The sequence below is a fragment of the Calypte anna genome, unplaced genomic scaffold (assembly GCF_003957555.1).
Source record: "Calypte anna isolate BGI_N300 unplaced genomic scaffold, bCalAnn1_v1.p scaffold_213_arrow_ctg1, whole genome shotgun sequence".
Taxonomy (NCBI): domain Eukaryota; kingdom Metazoa; phylum Chordata; class Aves; order Apodiformes; family Trochilidae; genus Calypte; species Calypte anna.
The window spans coordinates 22,791-42,358 of NW_022045485.1; the positions used below are offsets into that span (position 1 = coordinate 22,791).

General features: G+C 61.4%; 1 protein-coding gene across 1 annotated transcript; it reads left to right on the plus strand.

The window, feature by feature from the left end:
* The first annotated feature begins 3,098 nt into the window (after positions 1-3,098).
* On the plus strand, positions 3,099-17,946 carry LOC103525685 (transcription factor 7-like 1-B). The gene is given in 13 exon segments (XM_030468678.1): positions 3,099-3,329; positions 3,423-3,465; positions 4,420-4,550; positions 12,104-12,187; positions 12,330-12,450; positions 12,782-12,881; positions 13,457-13,540; positions 13,911-14,054; positions 14,137-14,296; positions 15,176-15,230; positions 15,233-15,282; positions 16,001-16,067; positions 16,600-17,946. Coding segments are annotated over 13 exon segments (1,818 nt in total). The 5' UTR covers positions 3,099-3,113; the 3' UTR covers positions 17,163-17,946.
* The last annotated feature ends 1,622 nt before the right edge of the window (positions 17,947-19,568 follow it).

Genomic DNA, 19,568 nt, shown 5'->3' on the forward strand with positions numbered 1-19,568 from the left:
GGGGGTCGTTGGGTGGGACAGAAGATAGCCCAGGGCTGGGGGTCACAGGAGGTGGCCTCATCCTGCCCGGGGGGGGGACAGGTGCTAATGGACCATTTGCAGATCCTTGTGTCCCCCCCTGCCCCGGGGACGATCTCCACCCCCCTACCCCTGAGTCACCGTCTGGGTCGGAACGGAACCGGGGGTGGGGGGGTGTTGGGTTTGTGACCCCTCCAGTGCTGCATTTGTCCCCTTGGGGCTTCAGGTGGGGGGGGCTTTCCCCAGCCACCGGGGGTGGGATGGGGTGGGAGATGGTAGGGGGGGTGCTTGAGGGTCCTGAGGCGGCTGAAGGTCCCTGGGTGGTTTGGGGTCTCGTGTTCTGTGCATCCCATGGACCCCCATCCCATCCCCTCCTCCATCCCATGGACCCCCATCCCATCCCATCCCATCCCATCCCATCCCATCCCATCCCATCCCATCCCACCCCATCCCATCCCATCCCATCCCATCCCATCCCATCCCATCCCATCCCTCCTCCATCCCATGGACCACGTGGCAGTTGGAGCCCTGTGCTGGCTGAGGGTCCCACGGTGGTCGAGGATCCTGGGACTGCTGAAGGTCCTGAAGTACCTGAGGGTCCCACGGTGGCCAAGGGGGTGGCTGAGGGTCCCAGGGTTGTTGGGAATGCTGAGGGGTAACGGAGGGTGCCAGGGTGTCCAAGAATCGTGGGGTGGCTGAAGGTCCTGGGGTGGCCGAGGGTCCCAAGGGCAGCTGGGGCTCCTGGGGTGGCTGAGGGTCCCGAGGTGGCTGAGACCCTGGGGAGCAGGGTCCCACAGAGCCTCTCTGCTGGCCCATCGGGTCCTCCCAGCTGCACCACCTGCCTGGACCTTCACACGGGTGGCAGTGTCCCCACGCCCCCTCCCCATTGTCCCCATCTGTCACCGTTCTGTCCCCTGTCCTGGTTTCTGCCTCCTTCTCCAGGCACCTCCAGGACTCCACTTTTGGGCCCTGGCAGGATGATGAGGAAGGGACCTGATCCAGAGGGACACATTAGGTTGGAAGGACCCGATCCTGCTGTCATCTCCTCCACCTCATGGACCTCCCAGCCAGGATGATCTTAATTGTCACTTAACGAGGCAGGTGACATCTTGGAGACACCTTGGGCAGGGCCTGCGCTGAGCTTCTGCCTCCAGTCACCTTCCAGCCCCGTGTTGATGTTCTCCTGGGTCTGTTGGACACACGTTGGGAAAGGCCCCAGGATGGCAGCACCACCCCCTCCCTCCTTGGGACTTGGGGTCCTGCAAAGCTGGGGCCACCCGGGTGTGGAGCAGTCACTCCACGTGTCCCCCCTAGGAACCAGCCCCCCCCTCCCTCCTGGCTGGACTCATTCTCCTGCCTGGTAGAACATCAGAAAAAGCAACGCCCTAAGGGATTATTTATTATTTATTATTTATTATTTATTATTTATTTGGATAGCCAATATTTTTAAAATATTAGTTTATTTTTAGCAGCCTGAGGGCCCCCAAACCCCACCCGGGAGGGCTCCCCCCACCCTACTAACCCAGAGCCTCCTGGGACAGGGCAGATGGGACCTCCCCGGGCAGCGTGTGCCTGAAACTGGTAATTAAAAGCAGGGTAATAAAACATCTGGAGGAGTGAGAGCGACCACCCCCACCCCCCTGCTGCCTCCCCCCACCCCATTCCTTGAGAAAGTTGGGCAGGGGGCCGGAGGTCACTGTGTCTTGCCATGGGACAAAAGCCCTTTCATGGAGCAGAGGAGATGCAGTGACTGAAGGAGCTTTGTGGAGCAGAGCCAGGAGCTGCCGCCCCTGGGGAGGGGTGGGGGGGTTGTGGCCTCAGGGACCCGGGATTTGGGGACGGTCCCCCAGTGTCTGGTGACATGAGGAAGTGGCTCCAGCTGGAGGTGGGGGCTGTGGATGATGGGGTGAAGTTACCTGGAGATGCTGGGTGAAGCCCAGGGACTGATGTCAGTGACATCCTGGCAGCTTCTTGGGTGACTCCAACCCATCCCACCCACCCATGTGTCCCCATCCTCGGGGGATAAGCCCATTCTTGAAGGAAAAATGGTGAAAAGGGTTTTTCCCAAGGGTCTGTCCTCCGGGCTGGCTTGGAGGTGAACGGGTACCGTGGTAGGACACAGGCACCATGGTGGGACCTGGACACCGGGGTGGGACAAACCCCTGCTCCCAGTGTCAGGGGGGATGAGGAGCCCCCTCTGAGCTCCCTGCTGGTGTGGGGTCACCCCGGGGGCATGGGGACAGCTGGGCAGACTGGGGACACCGGGGATGGTAGGACACATGGGTGGGATGGGGCAACCCCAGTGGGACAGGGGCCCACTGGATGGGGCAGGATAGGGAGAAGTTCAGCAAGGTGGGGGGACCCTGGATGGGGAAGAGAAGTTCGGATGGGATGGAGGCACCTGGGACAGGATGGGGGGGGCTGGATGGTATTGGGGGGGCTGCATGGTATTGCAGAGGGCCCAGATGTGGTGAGGAGACCCAGACAGGATTGGGGAGACCAGGGGTGTGATGGGGGTGACCCAGATGGGACGGGGGCATCCAGGTGGGATGGAGGGACCTGGAGGGGATGAGGACTCCGGACAGGATGGGAGGGGCTGAATGTGCCGGGGGGACTGGACGGGACCGGGACACAGGACATGGGGGATGCTGCGCCCGGGGTGGGATCTGGGGGTGTCTGCCCGGCCCGTGTCAGGGGGTATCGGTGCCGGGGGGTGTCGGGAGTTGTTGGGGCCACAGTCGGAGGGTTGTCGAGGGAGTTGCTCGGCCGAAGCCGGCGGGATGTCGGGGGGGCTGTCGGTGCCGGAGGCGGGGGGGCTGTCGGGGAATTGCTTTGCTCCGTCGGTGCCGGTGTTCCCTGGGGCACTGTCGGTGCCGGTGCCGGGGGTGTGTCGCGGTCTGTCGCGGTCTGTCGGGGTCTGTCGGGCGGCCGGCGGGGCGGTGCGAGCCCCTCGCCCTGCCCCGCGGTGTCGGTTTGCAGTCGGGGCTCCTCCTCCCCCCGCCGCCCCGCGCATTCCCGACCCTCCCGGGCGGCGGCGGGCGGCGGGGGCCCGGAGAGGGCGGCGGGGGGCCCGGACCCCCACCCACCCACCCACCATGCCGCAGCTGGAACCGGCGGGGGGGGGGGGGGACGACCTGGGGGCCCCCGACGAGCTCATCCCCTTCCAGGACGAGGGCGAGGAGCAGGACAAGGGCGCGGGGCGCGGCTCGGCCCAGGGGGACCTGGACGAGCTCAAGTCCTCCCTGGTCAGCGAGACCGAGAGCCGCGGCCCCGCCACCGGCCCCGCCGCCCCCTCCGGCCCCGCCAGCGAGGTGAGCGCCGGGGGGGGGGGGGTCCCGGGAGGGCTCCCACCCCCGCCCGGCCCCGCTCACCGCCCTCTCCCCGCAGCGGGAGCCGCCCCGCAGACCCGGGAAAGTTTCCAGAAGCCGCGGGACTATTTGGCAGAAGGTACCGGCTGACCCCCCCCGCACCCCTCGCTCCCGGAGTACCCCCCTCACAGCCCCCCCCTCGCTCCTGGGTCCGTCCCCAAGCCCCCCCCCACCCCCCGGGCCTCTGTCCTCCCCGCCCCCGCTCCCGCCGCATCCCCCCGGGACCAGCCGGCACTTCGCAACTTCTTTGTTTCCGCCCCCGGCTGCGGGCGGGACCCCCCCGTGTGTCCCCCCCGTGTGTCGCCTCTCGTCTTCTCTCCCCCTCGTGCTTCCCCACCTCCTCCTCCCGAAGTCCCCCTCCGTGTCCTCCCCACTCGTGTCCCCCCGTCGTGTCCGTGTCCCCCCCACGTGTCCTCTCCCCCTCATGTGTCCCCTCTCCATCTCCATCCCCCCGTCTCGTCCTCCACCCCCTCTCGGTGTCCTTCCCCCCGCCGCCCCCCAAGGAACGGGTCCCGCCCTCCCCCCGCGGTGATCCCGGCTCCAGGTCCCGCCCCCCGGCCCCCCTCCAGTCCCCCACAGGAACTGCCCGCCGGGCCCCCCCCCCTTCAGACGAATCCCCCTTCCCGGAGGGAAACCGGTCCCGGGACCGTCCCCGCCGCCAGTCCGGGCCCATCCCCCGCAACCGGGACCCCTCCCGCGGGGGCCCCTCTCCCCCCGGAGTTGAGACCTTCCTATGAAAGAATCAAGGACCCCCCCAAGGGACTTGGGCACCCCCAGAGAAGACATACCCACCCCCCTCGCATCTGGGACTCTCCCCCCCAAAGAACCAAGAACCCCCCCAGGAGACTTGGGCACCCCAAAAGGGTCCTACCCACCCTCCCCAAGTAACGACCCCCCCGGGAGAACCAAGGCACCGTCCCCCCCCCTCCAGTGTCGGGCTTAACCCCCTTCACCCCCCGTGATCCCCATCCCCCCGCTATGTGTACCCCCCTTTGCCCCCCCTGACCCTCCCTCCCCGTTCCTCTCCCTGCAGTGGTCCGGCGGCAGCAGGAGGGGGGGTTTTTCAAGGCCCCCCCATACCCCGGGTACCCCTTCCTGATGCTCCCGGAGCTGGGCAGCCCCTACCTGCCCAACGGAGCCCTCTCCCCCGGCGGTGCCCGCGCCGTAAGTGCCCCCCAGGAGACCCTCCCTCCAATCCCGAGAACCCCTCTTATTCCGTGACCCCCCCCTCCAACTCCTTGGCGATGCCTCCACCCCACCCAGAAGGAAGACGATGGTAAAAAAAAAAAAAAAAATAGAAGAAATTAAGTTTCTTCCCTTTATTGTATTGGCTTTGTCTCCTCTAAATGGGGGGACACCCCGGGGAGGGGGGCGGTTTGGACCCCCCCTCTTTCAGGCCCCGAAACTTGACCCTTTTTCACATTTAAAAAAGCTCCCGGCGATTTTGGAAAGCTCTTAATGGGTTGACATTGTCCGGCCCTCCCCGCGCCTTTACAAAAGCGATTAAGCAAATTGAGCGAACATTAGTTTGGGGAGGGGGCATCGACACCACCACCCCCCCCCCCAGGGCCTGCAGCATCCCAAACCGGAGCTGGAAACCCGCTGTGAAACCAGAAACGAGGTTTAGAGCTGGAAACCGGTTTAAGAAATGTAAAGTGATTTTTTTTTTAGAGAGAAAATGGGGTTTGGAGGGAGAAAGAGACTGAAAAAATGGAAAGGGTTGAGAGAGGAAAGGGGAGCAGAAATACCAGCCGGTTCTTGGGGGTGAACCGGTGTTGCAGATGTAAACCGATTTTTGCGATGAAATCGATTCAGAAGGTACAAACCGGTTTCAGAGATATGAACCGAATTCTGAGATTTAAACCGATTTAAAACCAGAATCGGATTTTGGAGCTATCAACCGATTTTAGAAGTATCAGCCTGTGTTTGAGATGGAAACGGCTCTAAAAACACAAACTGGTTTTAGAGGCAGAAACTGATCTTTGAGCTACAAACTTAAGAAAATGAAACCTCTTGAGCTGCGCTTCCAAAATCAAACTTGATTTGAAAGCCACTTGATAACCATCACCTCTTCCCCTCCCTGCCTCAGTTTCCCCTCCCACCATCCCTGTTGCTTCTCTCCCTGCTCCAGGAGAAAAGTGATGGCCACGATTGTCCCACTCCTTTTTATTTTGTTTTCTTGATATTTTATATTTATTTTTATGGCTCTAAATCTGTCCTTTCCCTCCTGCTTCCTGGGGACCCTCTTTGCCATAGGGAGGATTTGTGGGGTGGCAAAAGTGAAATGGTTCAAAATGGTTCTGAAATGGTTTTAAAATGTGTTAAAGGGGTCTAAGGTCCCTGGTGTGGCCTTGTGCAAGGTTTTCCATGTTTGGGGGATTTTTCTACTTAATATTTACTGGGAGCAACTGGTTTGGAGTGTAAATCCCAGCTGGGGAGGGCACTGGGCTGGGTGCTGGATCGATATATTGCCAATGGGTCACTTTCTGGGGTTGAGAGGAGTTGTAGGTGTTGTGCACAAACCGGATTAACCAGGGTTCTGTGAGTCCCAATGACCCTGGTCTGGGAGTGGGGGTGTTATCCAGCCCCAATCCCACCCCACTGGGGGTCTGGGGGGGTTGGGTGTACGTTGGGTCTGGACCCCCGGGGGGGTCTCCAGGAGCTGCGTCCTGTGCCCACTCATGCAATGAAAGCATCAGAGCTCTGCACCCCTCAACAGCTCCACCGGGGATCCACTGGGTGCCCAGGATCCCTGAGCACCAGGTGGGTGCAGCACCCAGCAGCCACCAACCCCTGGGAGATTTACGGGTTGTTTTGGGGTTTTTTTTCCCATTTCCTCCTTTTTCCCCCCCAGCGTTTGGTGGGAAGGACCCCGCCAGCCCGGAGGCTCTGGCAGCTTTGCCAGCGCTCAGTCCAGGATCTGCAGATCGGAACCAGAGGGGTTTGGGGGGGAAATATCCCCCAAATCCAAGTAAATTCAGCTGGGAGGAGGCAGCCAGGATGGGGCTGGGCGGGGCCCTGGATGGGGAGGCCGGACCCGGCAGCGGGGAACCCTTTGATTGGTGCCCGGAGCTTTTGCATCTTCCCTCGGCTCCAAAAATATTTAGGAATATGGAAAAGATTTCAAAATCTGAGGAAGTTTTGCCTTTGCCCAGCCCCATCCAGGGGAATCCCCCCCAGCCGGGGCCCCAGGGGGTTCCCCTTGCTCCCTTTTCCAAAGGGGATCCTGGAATTCAGGCGCCCCCCACCCCGGGATCACTCTTGGGTTTTGTTGGGCTGCAGAGGAATCCCGGAGGATCCCAGCGATCCGGAGCTCCCCTTGATCCTGGTTTTCCAGGCGGACCCCTCGGAGACCCCCCCAGGGTTGGTTGATGGAGGGGTCCCATCAATTCCCCAAAAACCAACGAGGATGGGAAGAGAAAATCCTGGGCATGCCCCAGATCCAGTCTTTAATCCGGAGCTGGATCCAAATCCCACCCTGGGACCCCCCAGGGATCCCCGACTTGGGGGTGGAAGCTGTGTGGGCACCGCGGGCGTTGGGGGATTGAGTCATTATCATCCCACCCCCCCCCCAAAAAAAAAAAAAAAAAAAAAAAGCAGTTTAATCCCAGGAATTCACATCCGGAGGCGAATATTTAAACCAAGTCCAACCTCCCCGGGGCGTGGAAACCGAAGCCCGGCACCCAAACACCTCCCGCCCCGCTGGAATTAACCCCCCCGGGGTAACTAACGCCGACAATAAACGAGGGAAAAAAGCCCCCAACCAAGCCATAACCTGGGGTGGGGATGGATAGTTTTCTGTTCCCCCCCCTTCTCTCCGGGCTGCGGGACAGAGGCAGAGCTGTCTGCAAAAGAAAATCTCTCCCTTGATCCCAGCGACTGCCAAGAAAAATAATTAAAATCCAGATTTTTGGCAAGAAAAAAGGAGTTGCTCCGAAAAACGGGCGGGTTCTGCCGGAGGCTCCGGCTGAGCGGGAGGGGTTTGGGTTAGGATTTGGGGGGGGGGAGGGTTTGCTCGGTCCCTGCACCTCGGTGGGATTTGTTGGTTGGGAATTCCCCTCTTCTCTCTCCCCCCTTCCACCCCCTCCCCGGTCCTTCCCCACCTGGAAAATATTAAGAAGGGTGAAAAAAAAAAAAAGGATTTTTCACACTTTTTGGTCTTCAGCTGCTGAGGCAGCCCCAGCCCTGAGCCCTCCCTGTGCCTCAGTTTCCCCACCCCGAGGTGCCTCGGCACACAATGGCTTCTTTATGTCTTCCCCTTAATTAGGCTCTTCCCCTAATTACCCTGGAGGGAGGGGTTGGATTGGTTGGGGTGTTTTTTTGGGCTAAATGAGACCTCCAGGAAGTTTCCCCCCAGCTCCTCCCACCCTTTCCCAGCACCCTTCCCAAATTCAGGCTGAGCAGGAATTGCCCCGGGCTCACTCTGAGCAAAGTGGGGAGCAGGGGAGAGGGGCAGGGGGGAGCAGCTCCTGGATGAGCAGCTCCTGGATGAGCAGCTCCTGGATGAGCAGCTCCTGGCTCTCCTGCCTAACACATCCCATCTCCATTCCCCCCATCTCCATCCCCATTTCCCATTGCTATCCTAATGTCCCCTCCATCTTCACATCCCATCTCTCCATCCCCCTCCTGTCACTCCTGGGATCCTGGCAGCTTCCCCCCTGCCCACGGATGTTCTGTTGGGTTTAGAGCTGCCCCAGGGCTGGGCCCAGGGGTATCCGGGGAGCTCAGTCCAGTTGGGGAGCACTGGTGTCTCCCAGGGCCCAGTTTAGGATTTTACCTGTTCTGTATCTTCAGTAATGATTGAGATGAGGGGGGGGGAGCACTGAACCGGGTGGGAGAGTTGGTCTGCTCCAGGGTAGGAAGGATCTGCACATGGATCTGACAGGCTGGATCCATGGGATGAGGTTCAAGCAGGCTCAGTGCTGGATCCTGCACTTGGGTCACACCAACCCTGGGCAATGCTCCAGGCTTGGGGCAGAGCAGCTGGAAAGTGCCCAGAGGGAAAGGAGCTGGGGGGTTGGACAGCAGGGGCTGAGGATGAGCCAGCGTGTGCCCAGGTGGCCAAGAAGGCCACCAGCATCCTGGCTGGGATCAGCACTGGGGTGGCCACCAGGAGCAGGGCAGGGATCATTGCCCTGTGCTGGGCACTGCTGAGGCTGCACCTCCAATCCTGGGCTCAGTTTTGGGTCAGAAAAGAGACAAAGAGGGGCTGGGGGTGTCCAGAGAAGGGCAAGGGAGCTGGGGAAGGGTGTGAAGTGTTTTTGGGTGAATTTTGGCAGTGACCTCACCCTGGGGATCCCACCTGGAGATGTGGCAGAGGCCAGGGGGGGTCACCAGGCTGGGACATGGGGTGTCCCATGGGTGCTCCTGGGGGTGCTGGATCCCTTGGTGTCCCATGGATGCTGTGGGGGGGGTATGTGAACCCCCAATATCCTGTGGGTGCTGTGGGGGGTGTAGGACCCCCAGATACCCCCCCCCTACTGAGATCCCCAGTACCCATCAGGGGCTGCATCTCCAGAGGGGTCAGCACCCCAAAACCTAGAGGGGGGGTTTGTGTCCCAGCAATGAGACCCCCACCCCTCTCCCCATCTCCAAGCACTTTCCCCACCATCCTCATCCCGGGGGGCTCCACTGAAGCCCCTTCCCCAGGCTGGGCATGGGAGGTTGCATCCCCCCGAGACCACCAATGCTCCTGGCAGGGGGGGGGGGGGGGGGAATGAGGTTTTTCTTTTTCCTGGTTTGGGTGTGAGCCCCCCGGGCTGCCCCTGGCAGAGCTCAGGAGGGATGAATGGGGCCATTCAGGGGCTGGTGGGAGCGGGGGAGCTGCAGACAAAGGGCTGGGGGCAGCGGGGGGGGTGCTGGGGCCACCGCCTTTGGGGAGGGGGGGTGAGTGCAAGCACTCGGGTGGGGGGCAACCTGCACCCATCCCCCCCTTCTGTGGTTGCAGTGGAGATTTGGGACCCCCGTGGGTTCTCAGGGTGCACGGGGAGGTGATTCCCTTCCCCCCCCTCCTGGTGTCCCCCACTTTGCGTCACCTCAGAAGTGTCAGAGGGGGGGGACACAACCTGAGGGGGGTGGGGGGGTGCCCCTGTAACACCCCCATGGGGTAAAGGAGCCCCCAGCAGGAATTTGGGGGGGTTCCTCTTGGCAGGATGCAGGGAGGCAGGGACCCCCCCATAGTGTGCTCCCCCCCCAGCCCATCCCAGCATTCCAGGGAAACATCTGGAGGAGATTATTCCCTGGGGGGGGAGGATTTACAGCTGGGTCCTGGGCTTGAAATCCTGCCTGGAATTGGGATTTCTCTTTTCCCCCCACCCCCCTTTTCCCTCTTTCCCCTTTTTCCTCCCTTCCCCTCTTTGCTCAACATTTTCTTCCCCCCCCACACACTTTTTCCACCTCCTTCCCCTTTCCCTTTTCTGCCTTTTTTCCCCCTTTTTCACTTCCCTCCTTTTCTCCTTTTCTCCCACTCCCCCCCTTTTTCCCCTTTTCCCCCCATTTTTCCCTCTTCCCTTCCCATTCTCTATTTTCCCTTATTTCTCCTCTTTGTTTCCTCTTTTCCACATTTCTGCCTTTTCCCCATTTCCCCCTTTTTTCCCCCGTATTCTCCCTTTCTCCCCATTCCCTTTTTCCTAATGTTTCGGGGTTTTTTTCTCTATTTTTAACCCCCATCTTCCTAATTTCTCCTCTTTTTTCCCCTTTTCCTTCCCACTCCTCACTCACTTTGGGAGAACTTGGGGCCAGGTCAGGCAGAGCTGGGGGGGATTTGGGGCAGTTTCAGGCACTTTAGGGCCATTTTGTCTCATTTGGGTTTGATATGAGGGCATTTTGGGGACGTTTGAGGCACTTTGGTTCCAGATGGGGCCATTTGGGTTTGATTTCAGGGGTTTGGGGGCAGTTTGGGATCACACTGGGGATATTCTGGGCCATTTCAGTTTGATTTCAGGGGGGTTGGGAGCAGTTTGAGGCATTTTGGTTCCATTTTGGGCCGTTTGGGTTTGATTTGATGGGGTTGTGGGGCAGTTTGGGTCAATTTGAGGCACTTTGGGTGCATTTTTGAGCTATTTAGGGTCAGACTGGGGGTGCTTGGGGCCTTTTTGGCCCATTTCAGGTCAAGTTTGGGGCATTTTGGGCCGTTTCAAGTAGGATCCAGGGTGTTTGGGGCTTGGTTTTGGGGCATTTCCAGTAATCTGTGGAGTTATGGGGTCTGCTGAGTGGGGCTGCAGTGTCACCCCTGGGCTGGGACACAGCACTGGGAGAGGTGACACTGGGACAGGTGACACTGGGAGAGGTGACACTGGGACAGGTGACATTGGGACGTGGAACCGGTTGGTTTTGGGACAAGTGATGCTGGGACATGAAACCCCAGCACGGGTGACACTGGGACAAGTGACAATGGGATGTGTGGTGGCAGGACACGCTGTGGGGACGTCTGGATGGGGACAGGTGACAATGTCACACATGAAACTGGGACACGGGACCTCCGGAGCCTCCTGGATCCCTTTAAAATGAGAATTGGCTTTTTGTGTCCCCTCCAGTGTCCCCTCCCCGTGTCCCCTCCCCACTGGCACCACAGCAAGGAAAGAGCCTTTGTGCTGGGTGGCCTTGGGGACATCTGGGGTGACACAGCCATGGGGACATGGGGGCACCTCGTGTGCCACCCTGCCACAGCTGTGGGGATAACTGGGACATGTGTGACACCCTGGCACAGCCATGGGGACACGGGGACATCCAGGGTGACACCCTGGTGACACAGCCATGGGGATGCTCAGGACACCCAGTGATGGCAGAGGGGACACTGGGGACATTGGGGACACCCCGTTGGAGGTGGTGGCACAGCCATGGGGACACTGGGGACATTTCCTGTGTCCCCACTCTCACAGGTGTCACCCCAGGGTCCCTTTTCCCCCATGACCCTGGGGGGGACAAAACTGCTGGGGGGGGGAGCAGCCCCCCTGGGAATGGGCTCAGGGAGCCCGGGGAGGGGGGAGGGGGTTGGACCCCCCCTTGGCTGTGATGATGGGGATGGGCGGGGGGGGGGTACTGGGAATACTGGGGGGGCAAAGGTGCGGGGGGGGAATACTGAAGGGGTGGGGGTGTACTGGTGATACTGGTGGTACTGTGGTATTGGGCCCTTCGGGGGGGCAGCAGGAGGCTGGGGGGGGAACATGTCCCCCATCCAGACACCAAAGGGTTAATGCAGCCCCCAGCCCTCCCCCCCTCTCCCCCCTTGTTTCCTGGCAGCTGCTGGGGAGGGAGGGACATTGGGGACATTCCTGCAGCAGCTTCTGGCTCAGGATGAGCCCCCGGGGCCCCCCACCCCCCCAAAGCCCCTTTCTTGGGGGGAGCAGCATTGGGGGGCACAGGGAACCCCCCCAAAAAAAGGGCCCCCCCAAAAGGGAGATTTGGGGTGTGCCCAGGGGAGTTTGGGGTCTGGGGGGAGGTTAAGGTTGGGGGGATCTTTTGGGGTCCAGGGCTGTGTTTAGGACCTGGGGAGTTGTTTTAGGGTCTGGGGGGGGGGTCCAGGAGGGGCTGTTTGGGGGTTCATGGGGCTGCTTCAGGTGGGGAATTATTTTGGGGTCTGGGAGGGGCTGTTTCAGGTTGGGGGGGGAGTTGCTTTGAGGTCCAGGGGCGTGTTTAAGGCTCTGGGAGTGTTTTGGGGGTTCTGGGGTTGTTTTGGGGTGCAGGGGGGCCCTAAGCCTCTTGTGTCCCCCCCCCAGTACCTGCCAGTGAAGTGGCCACTGCTGGACGTGCCCCCCAGTGCCCCCCTCAAGGACAGCCGCTCCCCCCCCCCTGCACACTTGGTAAGAGACATCCCCCCCCTGGACCCCCACCCCCCAGGATACCCCACGGTGTCCCCAGGGGTGTTGGGGGGGGGGTGGCCTTTGGTGGCCTTTGGTGGCCTTTGTGCCCCCCCTCTCTCCCACTTCTCTGTCCCCCCCCCAGGCTAACAAAGTGCCAGTGGTGCAGCACGGCCCCCACCTCCACCCCCTGACCCCCCTCGTCACCTACAGCACCGAGCACCCCCCCCCAGGACCCCTGCCCCCAGACATCGACCCCAAAACGGGTGAGGGGGGGGGTGGGAGGCTCCCCATGGGGAGGGTCCCATGGAGGCTTCTGAGGGAAGGGGGGGGAAATGTGGGGAGGAGGTGATGGGGGGGTGGGAGATGAGGGGGTGTGGGGGGCATGGGGGGGAGATAGGGGTTGGGAAGTGGGGAAGGGGAGGGGGGGGGATGGGGGACTCAGATGTGGGGGCTCAGGGGGTGGATGGGGGGGTCAAGGGTGGATGTGGGGGGTCAGGAGTGGATGGGGGGGGTGGGTGATAAGTGACAGGGGGGGATGAAGGGGGGGGTGTCACTGTGTCCCCCCCATGGTGACCCCGCTCCCCCCCCGTACAGGGATCCCGCGGCCACCCCCCCCCGAGCTGCCCCCCTACTACCCCCTGTCACCTGGAGCCGTGGGGCAGATCCCACACCCCCTGGGCTGGCTCGTGCCCCAGTAAGGACCCACACCCCACATCCACCCCTCACCCCCCCATCCATCCCTGACCCCCCCCCATCCACCCTCTGACTCCCCCCATCCACCTCCTGACCCCCCCCATTCCACCCCCTGACCCCCCCCATCCATCCCTGACCCCCCCCCATCCACCCCCTGACCCCCGCCATCCATCTCTGACCCCCCCCATCCACCCCCGACTCCCTCATCCATCCCCTGACCCCCCCCATCCACCCCCTGACCCCCCCATCCATCCCTGACCCCCCATCCACCCCCTGACCCCCCCCATCCACCCCCTGGCCCCCCCCATCCATCTCTGACCCCCCCATCCAACCCCCTGACCCCCCCCCATCCACCCTCTGACCCCCCCATCCATCCCTGACCCCCCACCCCTGGCCACCTCATCCTCTTCCCCCCCACATCCTTTCCCCATTCCCTGCTGGGTCCTGGGGGGGGTTTGGGGGCCTCCCAACTGCTGGAATTTGGGGTCCCAGTGGGGTGGACCCCCGGGTGTGGGGCAGGGGGTTTGTGGGGTGTGTGGGGTTTGGGGTCTCTCCCCACTGAGGCTGCTGTGACAGGCAGGGTCAGCCCGTCTACTCCATCCCCCCCGGGGGGTTCCAGCACCCCTACCCCGCCCTGGCCATGAACGCCTCCATGTCCAGGTGGGTCTGGGGGGAGTCTTGGGGGTCTGGGGGGTGGGGGGGCACCTTCCTGGGTCCTCCCAGAGCTGTCACTGGGGGGTGTGACCCCTTCTTTGGGGACCCTGTGGGACAGAGCACCCCGGGAGGCTGAGCCCATGGGTGACCTCTGTGGGCAGGAACCCCCTCGGGGGGGTGCGGATGGGTCCCCAGGGGTGGGGGAGAGGTGACAAGGGACCCCCCCTGGGGGGGGGACAGTGCAGGAGCTGGGGGGGGATCTGCCCCACAGCAAACCCTGAGGGATGGGGCTGGGGGGTCCACGGGGAGGTTTTGGGGGGCACTGGGATGGGCAGTGGGTGTCAGTGGGGTTCTGACCCCCCCTTCCTCCCCGCAGTTTGATGTCCAGCCGCTTCTCCCCACACATGGTGTCCCCCCCGCCCCCTGGGCTGCACCCCTCGGGCATCCCCCACCCCACCATCGTCTCCCCCATCGTCAAACAGGAGCCCCCCCAGCCCAGCGCCAGCCCCGGGGACAACGCGTGAGTGATGGGGACAGGGAGAGGATGGGGGGGGGACGGGACACCCTGAGCCTGACCTGACCCCCCCGAGGTGTCCCCGCAGGAAATCCCCCGCGGCGGGGAGGAAGGAGGAGGAGAAGAAGCCGCACATCAAGAAGCCCCTGAACGCGTTCATGCTCTACATGAAGGAGATGAGGGCCAAGGTGGTGGCCGAGTGCACCCTGAAGGAGAGCGCGGCCATCAACCAGATCCTAGGCAGGAGGGTAGGGGCTGGGGACACCCCGGGACACCCCCACATCCCCGTGGCCTGGGGACATCAGGAGGGGACAGGGGGAGCCCCGGGATGGGGCTGACGGGAGGGAGGGGAGAGCCTGGGGTGTCCTCGGGGGTCCCCAATGTGGCTTCATGATTCAGAGTGTGTCCCTCTGGGGTCCCGAGGGTGATGTTGGGGTGCCCTGTGCAATTTTGGGGTCCTTGGGGTGGTGTCAGGGCCCCCAAAGCGGTTTTAGGGTCCCCAGAACAGTTTAGGATGCCTGGTCTGGTTTAGGGCTCAGTTTAGGGGTTCCCATCCCAGTTCAGGGTCCCCAGGCTGGTTTGGGGGGAGGACACTGGTGCATTTTGGGGGTTCCCAGCCCATTTTGGGGCTCTTTGATACAGTTTGGGATCCCTAAACTGGTTTGGGGTCCCCAGCCTGGTTTGGTGGCCCCTGGTGCAGTTTTGGGGTTCTCAGCCTGGTTTGGGGATCAGGGGCTCTGTTTGGAAGACCCCAAGGCAATTTGGGGATCTCCAGACTGGTGTGAGGTCCCTGGTGTGTTTTGGGGGTCCCTGGGCCGTTTGGGGTGTCTCTGGTATGGTTTTGGGGGCTCTCAGTCTATTTTGGGGATCCATGGCTCAGTTTGGGGGTTCCTGGATCGGTCGGGGCTCCCCTAGGACACTTTGTTGTCCCTTGGTGCAGTTTGGGGGGGTCCCCAGGTCTGGTTGGACGTCCCTGGGTGAGTCGAGGGTCCCCGGGCTGGCGTGGGGACTTTTGGGGTGCAGAGGCCGTTCGGGGGTCTCCGGGCCGGTGCGGGCATCCCCGGGTGAGTCTGGGGGTCCCCATTTGTGTCCTGTGTCCCCTCCCACCCATGTCCGTGTCCCCCCAGTGGCACTCCCTGTCCCGGGAGGAGCAGGCGAAGTTCTACGAGCTGGCACGGAAGGAGCGCAGCTCCACTCCCAGCTCTACCCCACCTGGTCTGCACGGGACAACTACGTGAGTGGGCACCCACGGGACCCACGGGAACCCCAGCGTGGGGGGGACTCCGGGGGGAGCTCCCCTCCCTCTGCAAAATGGGGTCTGGGGTCCTTGATCTGCTTTGGGGAGGGGCTCTGGATGGTCCGTAGGGGACATTGGGGTGCTGGGGATCCCAGCTGTGTCTGGAGGGGTGTGGGGGGATCCTTGGTGTTTTGGGGGGGTTTTGGGGTGCTGGGGGAGTCCTTGATGTTCTTGAGGGGACATTGGGGTGCTGGGGGTCCCAACTGTGTCTGGAGGGGTGTGGGGGATCCTTGGTGTTCTGGGGGGGTTTGGGGTGCTGGGGCGTCCATTATATTCTTGGGGTGCTGGGGGGTCCTTGATGTTCCAGGGGGGTTGAGGTGCTGGGGGTTTTTGCTGTGCCCAGGGGGCACTGGGGTGCTGGGGGGTCCCTGCCATGTCTGGAGGGGTTTGGGGTGGGGGTGTCCTTGCTGTGCTTGGGGGGGGCTGGGGTGCAGACAGGGGGTCCCTGTAGGGTGGAGTTGGGGTGCTGGGGGGGGTTCTGGCCTTGCTGGGGAAAGGTGAGATCTGGGGGTGCTGAGCAGGTTTCAAAAATGTCAAAGGAAAAATTTCCCCATTCCCTGGTGATTCCTCTGAGCAGCCCCGAGGGGGGCACCCCCCAGACCCCCCCCCAGACCCCCCTGCTCAGGAGGTGGGGGTGGGGGTTTTTGTTCTCCAGGGCAAGAAAAAGAAGCGGAAGCGCGAGAAAATGTCCCAGCAACAGGGACATGGACACGACCCCGAGAGTGAGTGGGGGGCACCCAGTGTCACCCCCAGAGGTGGGAGGGGTGGGGGAATGGGGGGGCCACAGGGATAGGGGGGCTGTGGCTTTGCAGCCTTGGGGGGGAGGGCTGGGATTTGGGGTTCCTGTGCCTCTTGGGGCTTCCAGTATGGGGGTTGGGTCTTGGCACCCTTGGGGATTTGGGGCTTTGCATCATTTGGGGCTTTCCACCATTTGGGATCTGGGGCTTTGTATCCTTCAGGATCTGGGGCTCTGCACCCCTTTGGGATTTAGGGCTCTGCACCCCTTTGGGATCTGGATCTGTGCATCTTTTGGGGCTTTGCACCATTTGGGACTTGAAATTTGTGGTTTTGCACTCTGGGATTTGGGATTCTGGGGCTCTGTACCCTTTGGGATTTGTGGCTTTGCAGCCTTTGGGATCAGGGATTTGGGGTCCAGCCCTTTGCGCTCGGGCGCTTGGAGCTTCGCCGCGTTTTGGGGGCAGAAGTTTGGGGGATTGAGGCTTTTTTGGGGGCTGTGTGTTGCTGTGTCCGCAGGCTCCCTGCCCTCCAAGCCCAAGAAGCCGTGTGCCCCGTTCCTGCCCGTGGAGAAGCCGTGTCCCAGCCCAGCCTCATCCCATGGCAGTTCCATGCTGGACTCCCCGGCCACCCCCTCGGCCGCCCTGGCCTCCCCGGCCGCCCCGGCTGCCACCACCTCGGAGCAGGCTCAGCCCCTCTCCCTCACCACCAAACCCGAGGCCAGGGCTCAGCTGCCGGGGCATTCTGGGCCCTTTTTGGCAGGCAAAGCCTCTTCCTCCTCCTCCTCTTCCTCCCACCTCCTCCTCGGGTCTCTCCCAGATCCGTTCCCTTCTCCTCACCTCCGGCTTTGGTGGCCCCGTTGGCCGCTCTGCAGACGCAGCCGCTCGCCCTGGTCACCAAACCTGCTGACTAAGGGAAAAAAAAACCCACCCAACCGACCTCAAACCTTCCCCAAAACACTTCTGTGTCATGTCCCCCCCCTCCTCCTGCTGCCCCATCCCCCCATCCCCTCCCTGCTGTTGGGTGCAGAAGCCACAGCCAAGACCCAGCCCCGGCCAAACCCGTTATTGGTCAATATTTGACCTTCCCTGAACTCTTTGGGAGCCGTCCGGAGGAAGGGCTGGCCAGCCTAGAGACCATTTTTGTTTAAAAAAAAAGGAAAAAAAAGGAAAAAAAAAAAAATACGTAAGAAGAAAAGGAACCCTGGGGGATTGTGGGAGGGATGGAGGGACAGCACCAGCCCGTGGCCACCACTGCTACAGAGCCACGGCCCCACACTGCCCAGGCACAGGTACCCAGCAGCCCAGGGGCAAGAGGCAGACATGCTGGCTACTGAGCTAGCCATCTGGGCTACCAAGCCCAGGGGATTGGCCCCAGGCTTACCAACCTGGGCTGCCAGACTGGGCTGGTGGCATGGGCTCTTTACTCAGGCTACTGACCTGGGCTACTGACCCAGGCTTTGGAGCCAGGCTACCAACCTGGACAACCAGCCTGGGTTAACAACCTGGACTGTTGACCTAGACTACCAGCATGGGCTACTGACCCAGCCTAACTGGGCTACCAGCCCAGGCTCACACCCCGGTGCCTGCAGCTGCTCCCCCCCATCCATCCTACTCTGTCCTCTCTGCAGTGGCCTTGGCCCTGTCCCAGCCCTGCCTGGGGTCTGGTGCTGGGGGCAGGGGGTGCCCGGGGCTGGGCTGGGGTTTGTTCCCCTCCAATCAATTTTTCACAAAAGGAAATAAAACTCCAGCTGCAGTTCTGTGCTTGAGCGTGGTCGGTGCCCAGTGCCCCCTTCACCAGCTTCTGTATCACCAGCTCCATCCCTGCCTCCTCCATCACCATCTCCACCTTTTTCACCTCCATCTCCACCCCCGCCATCCCCATCTCCCTCAGCTCCAGCTCCATCACCTCCTCCATCCCCCCCTCCTCCCCACCTCATCCATCTCCACCTCCATCACCACCTTCTGCCTTTACCTTCTCCATCATCCACCTCTACCTCTATCACCATCTCCTCCACCTCCATCCCCACCTTCCCCCTCACCGTGTCCCTGGAATCACCTGGGATGAGGTTCCTGTCCTGCCCCCTGCAAGCCTTGGGCACTGGGTGGATTTTGGGGGGTCCCAACCAAAGCTCTGATGGAGCAGGGGGGCAGTGGGTGCTTTGCTGGATGAGTGTGGGCAGCAGGATATGGGGGGGGGGGGAGGGTTGGATCAACCAGTTTTGGAGGGGGGGCTGAGGAGTTACTGGTGTGAATCTCAGGGCCAGGAACCACTTCTTCCAAACCAGGAATGAGAAGAGCCATTGGGATGAAAAAAGCTCCTGCACAAAAGCATCAGCCCAGGGTCACCCCGGGGATCTTCAGCCTCTCCTGAGCTCAGTGCAGCTCTGGGGGTCACCACCCCTCCCCTCTGGGACTATTTGCAAAGGAAAAAAAAGAATTCTGTTTTCTGCTCGAGGTTCCCCTAAGCCCAGTGCTGGTTCCTGGGGTTTGTACCCCCCTTTTGTTCCCTGTTCTGAAGTTCTCTCCCAATTTCCCATCTCCCACACCCCAGTCTGGCTCTTCTCCACCTGTCCCAGTGCCACACTGTGGGGACAGAGGTGTCCCTGGGCCACCAGTAACAACACCAAGTGTCCCCCCTTGTTTGTCTGGTGGAACCAGTGACACTTCAACCTCCTCTGGGGACATTGCTCTTTGGCCTTTCCAGTGCCAAACTGGTGGGAACAAACACTGGAGAGGCATCTCTGGAGGCAGAGGGGACAAGGGACCATCAAGGTGTCCTGCTGATAAGGAAGGCACCAACCACATCTGCCAGATGTGAGAATGAGCCTGTGCAATGGGGGGATGTCAGCAGCTGGAAATCCTGGGGGATTTCTTTGGAATTTGAGGATTCCCTGTTTTCATACCAGACCTGGGCAGAGCTACCAGAACCAACAGAGCTGGGGGGCACACGAGCACCTCGAGCCCGGGCACCTGGGACATATTTGAGGCAAATCTGGGCCCAGAACCTTGAGAAAGGTCAGGTGAGTTCTGCAAAGGCAGTGCTGGGGCAGAGCTGGGGAGAATCTTCTGGCCTGGAAAGCAAAACTCAGAGCATCCCAGCTGGGGGGAGGCTCCCAAATTATTGTTCTGAGGGTCCTGGGCTCACTGCTCACTGCTCCAGCAGCACCAGCACCTCCCAGCACAACACAGAGTCTGGGGCAGCTTCATTCCTTGTCACACCTGAGCTCAGTCAGTGTTTCCCTTTCCCAAAATGGTTTGGAACGCTCTCACTTTCAGAGAGCAGCTTTGCAAACCCTGGGGTAGGGCAGGGGTGCCCTGAGGAGCATCACGGTGAGGGGCACCTGGCAGTGTGTGGCAGCCAGGAGAGGATAAGGGTGTTGAGGCTGTTGAAAAGAGGCAAAAATGTGGCTGGGTTTTTGTTTTGTTTTGTTTTTTGTTTCTTTAATTTTCTCTTTAGGGAGGCTGCTCCAAAAAGCAGGGTTTGGG